The sequence below is a fragment of the Callorhinus ursinus genome, unplaced genomic scaffold (assembly GCF_003265705.2).
Source record: "Callorhinus ursinus isolate GAN/ISIS: 27379988/994484 unplaced genomic scaffold, GSC_fseal_2.0 scaffold9, whole genome shotgun sequence".
Classification (NCBI taxonomy): Eukaryota; Metazoa; Chordata; class Mammalia; order Carnivora; family Otariidae; genus Callorhinus; species Callorhinus ursinus.
Genome location: NW_027397071.1, coordinates 5,281,556 through 5,293,756, shown reverse-complemented (window position 1 = coordinate 5,293,756; position 12,201 = coordinate 5,281,556). Strand labels below are relative to the sequence as shown.

The 12,201-nt window shown below is 39.1% G+C and overlaps 1 protein-coding gene across 4 annotated transcripts in view; it reads right to left on the bottom strand.

The window, feature by feature from the left end:
- Positions 1–1,511: 1,511 nt before the first annotated feature.
- Positions 1,512–12,201, bottom strand: part of DENND2C (DENN domain containing 2C) — a 78,439-nt gene continuing 67,749 nt past the window's right edge. For 3 of the 4 annotated variants that reach the window (XM_025872491.2, XM_073896100.1, XM_025872492.2), the window contains exons 15-19: positions 9,947–9,988; positions 8,923–9,028; positions 4,025–4,264; positions 3,504–3,590; positions 1,512–2,319 (exon numbers count right to left, since the gene is read on the bottom strand). In XM_025872491.2, coding sequence (XP_025728276.1) covers positions 2,288–2,319; positions 3,504–3,590; positions 4,025–4,264; positions 8,923–9,028; positions 9,947–9,988 — 507 coding nt within the window. In that variant the 3' untranslated portion in view covers positions 1,512–2,287. The remainder of the gene's footprint in view (positions 2,320–3,503; positions 3,591–4,024; positions 4,265–8,922; positions 9,029–9,946; positions 9,989–12,201) is intronic. The other variant, XM_025872493.2, reaches the window with a different exon arrangement.

The window sequence follows — 12,201 nt, the reverse complement described above, 5'->3', positions numbered from 1 at the left end:
CCCCAGCTCCCTTTCACTAAGCGGGCCAAGGCCAAATAAGGTAGTCGGACTATATACCCTGCCCGGTGTATGCGATCTAGACCCAGGCTTTGTCTGCCAACAGCCTGGAAATGTTGGCCACCGTCATTAACTCGGGTTAGTCTACCACTGATTCGGATTGTCTTAACCTTATCATTAGATAAATGTGCTATAGATTTAAGCGAAGTAGATCTTTCCATCTTAAGCAACTTTATTTAACATTCTCCAAGAGATCCATGGAATTTTTGTGTTTATTCATTAAAAGATCTGTAAACAACACTTTATACAAATCTTGAGCAATATTTTTTTACAAATATATCCAGAACTCATAATACTTTACAAAAAACAAAATAAAACAGACCTAAGAAAAAGGAAGCAGCTTCAGGTCACGGGGATAAAATAAGACCCCCATCCCTTAAGCAAAGGTCTCCTCACAGAGGGACGGTCAGGATTCACCACCGTAAGACCTCCTACCCTCGTTTTATAAACAATTCCCAATTACTAATTCTTCCCTCAGGATTGGAGTGGCAAATGGAGAGATGTCTGGTAAGAGCCCACCTACTGGGGTAAGATGCTTAATACACATTTTTTTTTTTTAACAAGACATAGGCTCAGTTCTATTTTCTAGACCCGTAAGAACTATATAGCACCGGTCTTAAATGCGGTCCGCTTCAGATTCACTCATGCGCACCTGAATGGGCTGTAATGACAATACAACTCAATAAACTGTATCATAATACAACTTACAAGGTTTTGTTAAGTTCGAATAAATATTTTTATGCCAGTTAAAACCATCAGCAGGAATTGAAGAAAACAAACTGACATCTGCTATAACATTTATCAATGAAAATTACACCATCACTGATAAGTTCCTTCTAATCAATACTACTATTTTAGATATTAAGGGTCAGGGTGATTATGTGGTGAGTGCCCAGGAATGTTCATAGTCTGAATCCAATTTAATTAGGGCAAAAAGTCCAACAATTCTAGGGGAACCAAAAAAGAGACATCTAGGCACCTATAGTTTGAAGTCCCTTATCCTCAGAGCTGAAAATTGGCTCTGGTACACTTCAGCTTAAAAAGAAAACTTTTCAATAGCTATAATCCCACAGAGCTCAAATTTCCATCTGCAGGACTAACCAACTTTTTCTGTGCTCATGAATGGATAGTCCTGGTTTCAGTTCTGGCTCTGTTGTATAACTTTGGGCAAGTTACTTAACCTTTTAGGATTCCAGTTTCTTCATTAATAAAAGGGAGATGCAAGTATCTCATGAAGTTGACTTAAAGACTGAGGGCGCCTGGGTGGCTCAGTCGTTAAGCGTCTGCCTTCGGCTCAGGTCGTGGTCCCAGGGTCCTGGGATCGAGCCCCGCATCGGGCTCCCTGCTCCGCGGGAAGCCTGCTTCTCCCTCTCCCACTCCCCCTGCTTGTGTTCCCTCTCTCGCTGTGTCTCTCTCTGTCAAATAAATAAAATCTTTAAAAAAAAAAAAAAGACTGAATAAGATGACATACGTGTACCATCACACATGGCACATGGGGGACACTAAGAAAAGGGGGTTTTCATGCCCTTGAAAGGATATTTTCCTGTTAGCTATAATCCCACGAAGTTTAATGTTGACAAGCTACTCAAGTGCCACACGATGTGGAGGAGGAGCTGCAAGGTGCCTACTTGTATAAGATACTCAATAACAGTGTTAAATAAATAGGGCTTCCACATCAGTGAGATTCCCCCAGACAGAACATTAGACTAAAAAACAGAAACTGGAGATATATGAGGAGTATATTCCTTAGCTCTGTTGAAACAGCCCATAGGTGTCAAGCTGCTATGGTATTTCAGTGATGAGAATGATGTGTGTAGGGTGCATTCTGCACTTCTATCATGCTTTCTCAGTACCTTCAACTCAGCATTTCCCTCATTGTGCTCATCTTTGAGCTGTTTTTAAAAAATGCAACACCAAATCTTTCCCTATTAAAAGATAAGTGCCTTCACAGACTAAGTACATAACACAAAGAAAGAGCCCAAGAATTAAATAGAAAAGGCCACTGAAAAAAAAAATTGGAGGCAGAGTAATGAGAACATTGGTTCCAGACTACTCCCAACAATCCTCCAGTGATTAATACAGCAGCAACAGGAGAATCCTCCTCCAAGGGCCTGGACTGCTTTGTAACCTTTTCAACTTTCCAGGATTTTGGAGGTATCCTGACTCTTGGAGAAGTATTTTCTTTGGCACTTTCTGTTCTATTTAAGATGGAGACAGTCAATCAAAGATTTCATTTCTTCTGCAGAAATTTCATTTTACTTCCTAAAGGGAGAAAGAAGTAGAGTGAACTCTCATTAGTTCATTTTTATTTATTGTACATTATTTGAGGCAAGAGATTAACAACTTAAGTCAGCCCAGGAGTAAGCTGCCATCTCAAGCTAGCAGGTGATGTGTTTAACTACCAAACAAATAAACAAACCCTATGTGTCTAATTGTAGAGGTAAAAGAGAACTCAGACATCACTAATCCAGTGGCTTTCAGCCTTGACTATAGGTTAAAATTGCTTGGCCTGATCCCCAGAGATTTCTTGGAGCCTGCAGTGGGGAAAATTTTCATTTACATTCCCCAGAGATTAAAATATTGTAATAGGAGTTCAGGACCACTGATCTGATCTAACCTCACGGTATAAAGATGAAATAACAACCCAAGGCATAATTTGTCCATGGTCTCTCAGATATTTAAGGACAAGGCCTTATTTTAATTAGGGGCATATATTTCTTTTTCTTTTTGTACTGAAGTATAATTGACACACAATGTCCTCTTAGGTTCAGGTGTACATCATAGTGGTTTGATATTTTTATACATTACAAAATGATCCCTATGATAAGTCTAGTTACCAGGGGGTACATATTTCAAGGACCCATATAAACACCATGGAATATAGTTCTTCATTATTTTGGGCTACCACATCACCGTTCTCTAATATCACAAAAGATAATAAGTTAATTATTATAACTGAAAAATCATAAACATCTGTGTTTCTTTCTGAAGTGTAAAATTAGACTTGTGGGAAATCCTCTTTTGCCTCAGATGCCCTCTAAACCAGGTGTTTTTAATCTGGAGTCCACGGATGGGCTTCAGGAGGGTCCATGAATACCCTATAATTATATACAAATTTTTATGTTCTAAGCATGCTTTTCTGGGAAAAAGATCCACAGTTTTTATGAGATCCTCCCAGTGATGTGACCTAGAAAAGATTAATAATTATGATATGCAAGTTATCACGTTATCTGAGGAAAACAGACCCAAGGACAACTCTGATGGAGAATCCCGACCTCTGAGAAAGACTTCTTTTTCTCCAAAACACTTTGGAAGTACAGTCATGGTTTCTGGTCAGCCTATTTGAGGTTATACTGTTGATTTGATTATGAAGTTTTGTGATGAGGCACACTTTCTGCAAAAGGTTTTTTAGTCACATTATCTAACAAGAAAACACAACAACTCACCAAGACTCCGCAAAATTTTATTCATCCCACTAGGCTCAGACTCTGGGATTGTTTCCAAATACTGGAGGGCCCGGACCTCAAACAAACCTACAAGGAAAACTCATGTTGGTAAAATTGTCCAATACTTACTAAAAATCACTTAAACTCTGTGCTGGGCGCCTGGGTGGCTCAGTTGGTTAAGCTCCTGTCTTCGGCTCAGGTCATGATCCTGGAGTCCCGGGATCGAGTCCTTCATCGGGCTCCCTGCTCAGCAGGGAGTCGGCTTCTCCCTCTGGCCCTCCCCCCCTCATTCTCTCTTTCTCAAATAAATAAATAAAATCTTAAAAAAAAAACAAAACAAAACCTCTGTGCTTACTACCAATGTGCTTCAATAGCTAAAACAAAATTATAAAAATAACTATTTTCCATAATAAACTCAGATTTTGAACGCTTGTAGCTTTATACCATTTTTTGTTTATATTATTTTCAAACCCTCCCAGGGCTCACTAAATACAGGGGGAGAACTTCATGATGAAACTGACCTTTCACCCCACTTTTCCGAAGCTCTCGGTCCTGGATGAAGCCTGCAAACATCTGTGTTTCCATGAAGAGATCCAGGAAGTGGCGTACACTTCGGGAGGTGTGGGATTTACGGAATGGTTCCCTTTGGAATACACGCTCCCCATGCTCAGTGACAGTCATGCTCAAAGAATAATGTCCCACGACCTCCACAAAAAACCTCACAAATGCCTCAGACACCAGAGAGTTGAGTGTCACATCTGCTGCAAAATAAGAAAAATAAGAAAAGAAAAAACGCTAAGTTTTGTATTTATGGGAAATTGTTATGAAAGTGATGCGTAAGAACGCACAGACTGAAGGACTGAGAACCCTCATTCTTAGCTTCCTTGCACACTCCACAACCAACAAGACGCCATTAGCTCGTATTTTTACTTTTATTTTCTTCCCACATTACCCGTATTACATCTTTCAGCCTGGCTTGCACATCCATGATCTCACTGTGACTGCTCTTTCAAAGGCCACCAGTGAGAGCCAGCCAAATTTAATCTGCTTTTCTGTTTGTCTCTCCTTTACACTTACAGGTAGTAAGCACAGAGGTTTTGTGCTGCATTTGTGTTAACCTTCTCCTCATTCCTCGTCTCCCACAACTTTATACTCTTCTGATTTCTGGATTCCTCTCCTGCTTTTATGACCAAACATTTGTTTTTCTCTGGCCTCTTCTTCCTCTTCCTAAGCATGGTCCTCAGACCACCTCTCTTCAGCATTCCCATCCTTACAGAGCTAACCGGCATAGAGGTGGAGTTGGCTTTCCATGTTGATAATCTGCAACCTTACGTCTCTAGCCCTTGTATGTCACCAGAACTCATCTTCTACATTTTCAGGCTACCTACGGGTAATCATCATTTGGCTGTCCCACCAGGACTTAAATTCCATTTGTCTAAAATTCAAATCAGGTCCTTTGGAAATTAGTAAAATATGAATCAAATAAATAATACATGTGTGAAACCAAATTCATTCTATTTCTCCACCAAATCAGTTCTCGCTCAACTTTCTCATTTCATACAGCAACCACTATTCCATAATCTATTGAGGGCTTAAGATATGTCAGACACTGTATTTAGAGCTTTTATAAATATAATAATCCAGTGAAGTAGGTATTATTTCCTTTTTACAGCCGAGGAAACTGAGGCTCAAAACAAAGACATTCTCCAGGGTCAGCTCATCTGGTACAGGGTACAGAAGTTGCCAGACTCCCAAGTTAGGTGATTCTTAACCACTGTAACATGAAATACATTGCCTTTCAGGTTCCAGGCTCAGACCTCAGATTCAACTTAGACTCCTCTTTTTTCTTCCATACCTAGTAGTATTTTTTTTTCCCCTTCACAACGTTGCTTCCTCTTTTCATGGGCTCCATACTGGACTGAGAATCAGGGACCTAGGTTTAGTCAGAGTTCTACTATGAAGCAATGGTATAGTGGTGCGCAACTCACTTTACCCCTTGTTGGCTCTCTTCCTGTATCTGCAAAATGAGGGAGCTGATTAGGTGGTCTCTAAGGTCTCTTCTGGCATTCCATTTGATTATAAACTAGATTTCTGTTATATTTTGTTCAACAGATATCCTTCTCGTCTCTCCTGCAGCTGAGAATCCATGGTCCATCACCACTTTTATTGTCAACACTTTTGCCCGTCTCCCATCCCCTTCCAGTCACTGTCCCATTTCTCTCCCACTTTACAGCAAAATCTCTTGGAAGAGTTGTTTATACCTGTTCTACCCTTTCTTAATCTAATTCCCTTTGTTTTTAAAATTATGCTTTTCTATAACTTATCCTCAATTATTTGTTTCCGTTTCAATAAAAATGCCTTATATATTCTTTTACAAGTATAAATATTTCATAAGGTCACCAGTGAAATGAACACACCAGTACCCCACCACAAAGCTTGAAACAGAACCTATCAAGGGTATCTCGGATGCTCCTTGTGTGATGCCCTCTCCGAGGTGTTCTTCCCCTACTCTCCAGTAGAGGGCGACCGTTATCAGTGACACTGGGTTTATCATTCCCTTGCTTTAGGTTACAGTTCCACTACATGTATACATAGCCAACCCCAATAACATACTATTAGGTTTTGTATATCTTTGAACATTACATAAAACATATTCTTCAGTAACTTACTGTTTTATTCAATATATGTTTTTAAGATGCTTTTTATTTATTTATTTATTTATTTAATTTTTTTTTTAAAGATTTTATTTATTTATTTGACAGAGAGAGACAGTGAGAGCAGGAACACAAGCAGGGGGAGTGGGAGAGGGAGAAGCAGGCTTCCCACGGAGCAGGGAGCCCGATGTGGGACTCGATCCCAGGACCCTGGAATCATGACCTGAGCCGAAGGCAGACGCTTAACGACTGAGCCACCCAGGTGCCCCAAGATGCTTTTTTTTTTAATGCTATATTCTCCTGTCAATGAACAGTTAGGTTGTTCTTAGGTTTTGCTATCACGTAAAATGCTGCTACTTTGAAAACTATGTACTTGTTTCCTAATCATCATGTGCAAGAGTTTCTCTAGAGTATATATCTAAAAACTGAATTGTCAGGTTGTAGGATATATACACACCTTTAAGTTTACTAGATGATGCCCAATTGTTTTTCCAAAGCAGTTGAAGTAATTTACACATTCTCACCAACTCCTGACATTGTCAGACTTTTTAACTTTTGCCAATATGGTGGGTACAAAATGGTATATCATTGTGGTTTTAATTTACATATCCCAGATTTTGATGAAGTTGTACATCTCTTCATGTATTTATTGGCCTTTCATGTTTCCTCCTCTGTGAAATGATTGTTCGTATCTTTTCCCCATTTTTCTATTGGGTTGTTCATCTCTTTATTACTGAAATCACATTGTAGGAATTTTTAAAAATAAAGTCTGGATACTATTCCTTTGTTGGTTACATTTGTTGAAAGTATCTTCACCTAGTTTGTAGCTTGTTTTTTATTTCTTTTCCATGGTGTCCCTCAATGATCAGAAATTTTAAAAATTGGGGCGCCTGGGTGGCTCAGTCGTTAAGCATCTGCCTTCGGCTCAGGTCATGATCCCAGGGTCCTGCTCCCTGATCAGCAGGAAACCTGCTTCTCCCTCTCCCACTACCCTTGCTTGTGTTCTCTCTCTCGCTGTCTCTCTCTCTCTCTCTGTCAAATAAATAAATAAAATTAAAAAAAAAAGAAATTTTAAAAATTTAAGTGTCATATTAACTCAATCCTTTTTTTTTTTTTACCAGCCGGGAGCCCTTACTCTTTTTGGGGGGGGTGGGGAGCCCTTACTCTTAACATTTAAATCTTTAATTCATTAGAATTAGTTTTGTGTATAGGGTGAGGTATAGAACCTCTTCATTTCTTTTCATATGGAAAACCAATTGCCCTACTATTGTTTACTGAATGGTTCATTCTTTTCCTGCTGATGTGCAATGCTGGTGCTGACCCAAATTAAGTTTCCTTATGCTGGTACTCTCTCTCTATTCCTTCCCTTGCTCTGTTTATTTCTGAACCAAAACCAAACAGTCTTAATTACTATGACTTCATGATTAATTGATGTTTTGTAGGGCAGCCCCTTCAATGTTGTTCTTTTACAGGAGCGTCTTAAAACTATTCTTGGCCCTTTGTAATTCCGTTAATATTTTACAAAAAGCTGAATGCCATTCCAATTTTCTCTTGAGCCTTCCCCAATCTCGCTTTCTTCCCTCCATCTCACTGAATCTGCTGCTACCAAGGTCTCTAGGCTCTTCCCATTGTCAAATCCACAAATCCTCAGTCTTCATCTCACTTGACCTCTTTGTAGCATTAGACATAACTGTTTACTTTCCTTTGTGAAATGCGCTCTTCACTCAACTTCTCTAATATTACTCCCCTGGTTTTTTTCTCCTCCTTCACTAGCTGCTCTTGCCTTTTGCTGGATCCCCCTCCTCTTCCCTACTGCCAAACATTGGAAATCTGACCACACCATTACCAGCCAACCCAGGGCTCAATCCTTAAATCTGTTATTTTCTATCTATACTCACTCTATAAGGTTACCTCATCTGGTCCCACAGCTTTAAAACAGCAACTTCTAAATGTATGTCTTTAGTTCAAATCTTTTCCCTGAATCCAAGATTCATGTATATGAATGCCTACTTGATATCTCTAGTTGAATGTCTGCTATGTATTGGACATCCAATAGGTATCTCAATATTCAAAACGGAACTTTTAATTATTTCTCTAAACCTACTCCTCCCTTAATGTTCCCCACCAGCAAATAGACTTAGTTTTCTCATCTGTAAAAGGGGGATTAAATAATGAGACCTGCTTCATAAGAATATTACAAGGATGAAATAAGATGTATGCTAAGTGCTGAGCACAGGGCCTGGTACAGAGTAAGCTGCTCAGTAAATATTTTTCACCCTTATGCAACAAATATTTATCCAGTACCTACTTATTGACTATTGTTTAAAGTATTGGAGATAAAGCAAAACACATTGTTGTTGCTCTCATGCACCTGACATTTCTAGCACATCAGATGATGGTAAAAGCCCTGAAGAAAACTAAGGTAGGGGAAATGGAGCGGGAGCACTAAGGGAACGGGTACAATTTTAAAAGGATAGTCAGGAAAGGCCTCACTGAGAGAGTGACATGTGAGCATGGACCTGCAGGAAAGAAGAGCAAGAGCCATGTGGACATCCCGGGGAACAGCATTCCAGAACTGGAACACAGCAAGTGTCAAAGTCCTGAAATAGAAGGGGTCTAGCACATCTGAGGGGCGGCAAGGAAGCCGATTCTAAGCTTTCCACATCCTAGACTGGTATACTCCTGTACATCCTTTAGCAGGGTGCTGGGCATCCAGTCAGTATTTACTGCCTTGACTTTGTGTCCTCAGACCATCTGTCTCATACCTTGTGAAAAATTGTGCTCCTGAGCCAAGATTTCATTTCGTTCTTCCAAAATCTGCATCAGGGCAGCTTGGAGTTTAGGAGGTAGAATTTCGTCCTCATCAGATACCTTAAGAGAAGAAATTGAGATTTTTTTCATGAGCTGTGAGAAAGTCTCCAATGTACACTAAGTCCCCCAAATTCCACAGGTGACTTTGTATAGATTTTGGCTTAAGACTCAGTCTGAACCTTCCTTCCCTACATTGAGCAGAATTCAGTATGGTGACGGTACACATCTTAACTACATTAAGAAAATAAATAATGTGTCTTATGACATTTTCTGGCACCTTTCCACCAAGTATCTCTCACCTGCAAGTCTTACACTGCATTACAAGGGTCATCCACAAATAAGCAGTGTTTCAAACGTTATGAGCTAATTGGTTTTGAAAGGAGACAAAGTCTTGGGAAATGTTCCTTTCACCATGTGTTCAGTGCTCACAAACTTATATACAGGTCCATACAGGGCGCTTGCTCTAAGAAGGCTTTGCTAACTCTCCCTTCCACTTTCAATACCCACAGTAAATGACCACTTTTTTTTGCCCCTACTGTACCCTGTAGAAATTTCTATGACACTGTTTCTAAAGCTTTATAGACATGTCTGCTCTCCCTTCCCATCGTTAGATTATAAGGTCGGAGGGCTCAAACTGTGTCTTACTCACTTTTAGATTTTAACAGAGTATCTAGAAATAATCAGTGCTGAATGCTTGTTAAATTCAATTAAATTAGAGCCTTATACACCAACCCAACTGGATGTCAAAGGAGGGTTACCTCTTTTGACAATGACATTTAATATCTTTCCTCCTTCCTTCTTTGGGAGAGACAGCTATAAACCTAACCCAATTTTCAGGTCAATCCTGTATGATTGGCCACGGTGTTAAGTATGTGTAGGAACTAAAAGTCTTGCCTGAGTCATCTTCTCCAAGTACTTTCACATATTTTCTGTCCAATTATCCCCAAACATTATGCAATCAGCTCATTTGTCACTTACCTCCTGTAAGAACTTGTCTGCACAGAGATCAACTATCAGCACCTATGGGATCAAGGAGCCAGGTTGGTTAAACCAGAGACATTCACAGAGACATATATTAGGCACTACTAGATCAGGAAGAGTACGTTGATTCTCTCAAGCAATGGAAATAGTGTTAAACAAAATTAAGTTCAGGGGCGCCTGGGTAACAGGCACCTGGTAACACAAAAATCAGCTGTGTTTCTTTCTTTCTTTCTTTTTTTTTCTAAAGATTTTATTTATTTATTTGACAGAGAGACACAGCCAGAGAGGGAACACTGGGAGAGGGAGAAGCAGGCTTCCCGCAGAGCAGGGAGCCCCATGTGGGGCTCGATCCCAGGACCCTGGGATCATGACCCGAGCTGAAGGCAGACGCTCAACGACTGAGCCACCCAGGCGCCCCTCAGCTGTGTTTCTATACTCTAACAATGAACTATCTGAAAAAGAAACTAAGAAAACAATCCCATTTTCAACTGCATTGAAAAGAATAAAATACCTAGGAATAAATTTAACCAGGGAAGCAAAAGATCTGTACACTGAAAACAGTAAGCACTGATGAAAGAAACTGAAGAACACAAGTGGAAAGATATTCTGTGTTCACAGATGAGAAGAAAATTGTTAAAATTTTCATACTACTCAAAGTAATTTACAGATTCAGTGTAATTCCTATCAAAACCATCAATAAAATGATAAGGAAACCTAGAAAATGGGAGAAAATATTTGCAAATTATACATCTGAGAAAGGGTTAATATTTAATATATATAGAGAACTCAAAAGCAAAGAAAAACAAACAAAATGCCAAATAATCCTATTAAAAATGAGCACAGCAGGGGCTTCTGGCTGGCTCAGTCAGTGTAGCATGTGACTCTTGATCTCGGGATCTTGAGTTTGAGCCCCCCGTTGGGAGTAGAGTTTACTTAAAAAAAAAAAAAATTGAGCAGAGGAACCGAATAGACGTTTTTCCAAAAAAATGTAAATAGGGCAAGAGGCACATGAAAAGATGCTCAACATCACTGGTCATCAGGGAAATACAAATCAAAACAACAATGAGATATCACCTCAATCTGTCAGAATGGCTATTATCAAAAAGACAAGAAATAACGAGTGTTGGTGAGGATGTGGGAAAAAAGGAACCCTCGTGCACTGTTGGTGGGAATGCAAACTGGTGCAGCTGCTATGGAAAACAGTATGGAGGTTCCTCAAAAAATTAAAAATAGAACTACCATATGGATGTGATCCAGCAATCCCTCTTCTGGGCATATATGCAAAAAAAAAAAAAGAAGAAGAAAGAAATTACTATCTTGAAAAGATATCCCCACCCCCATGTTCACTGCAGCATTATTTACAAAAGCTAACATATGGACACAACCTCAGTGTCCATTGGTGGATGAACAGATAAAGAAGATATGAGATATAGATATATATATATATAAAATATATATGTGAATATTATTCAGCCATAAAAATGAAAAAAATCCTGCCATTTATGACAACATGGATAGACCTGGAGGGCATTATGCTAAGTGAAATAAGTCAGGCAGAGAAAAAGAAGTAATGTATGATCTCACTGATATGTGGAATCTAAAAAAACTGATACAAAGAACAGACTGGTGATTGCCAGAGGTGGGGGGGATGGCGATGGGCGAAATGAGTGAAGGTGGTGAAAAGGCACAAACTTCCACTTGTAAAATAAATCAGCCCTGGGGGTGTACCATGCAGCACGGTGACTACAGTTAACAATATTGCTGTATATCTGCAAGTTGCTAAGAGAACAGACCTTAAAAGTTCTCATCACAAGAACAAAAAATTGTAATTATGTGAGGCGTAGTTTATTGTGGTTAATTATTTCACAATGTGTATGTGTATAAAATCATTATTGTACACCTTAACCTTAATACGACGTTGTATGTCAATTACAGCTCAATAGAAAAAAGGTAGGGATTAACACAGCAGAGTAATGGGGAAGAACAATCTTTTCAATAAATGGTACTAGGATAGTTGGCTATCCATATCAAAAAAAATAAAATGACCCCTACCTCCTATCATATACAAAAAAAAAAAAAAAAAAAAAAAACCCCCCGCATTCAAAAAAAAAAAAAAAAAAAAAAAAAAAAAATCAAGTCCCGGGATTCAGAATAAAAAATTAAAGTCACAATAATAAAGCTACCAAAGTTTCCAGGAGATGATATAGGAGGATATCTCCATGAAGTTATATAAAGAAAAACATAAACAGTTC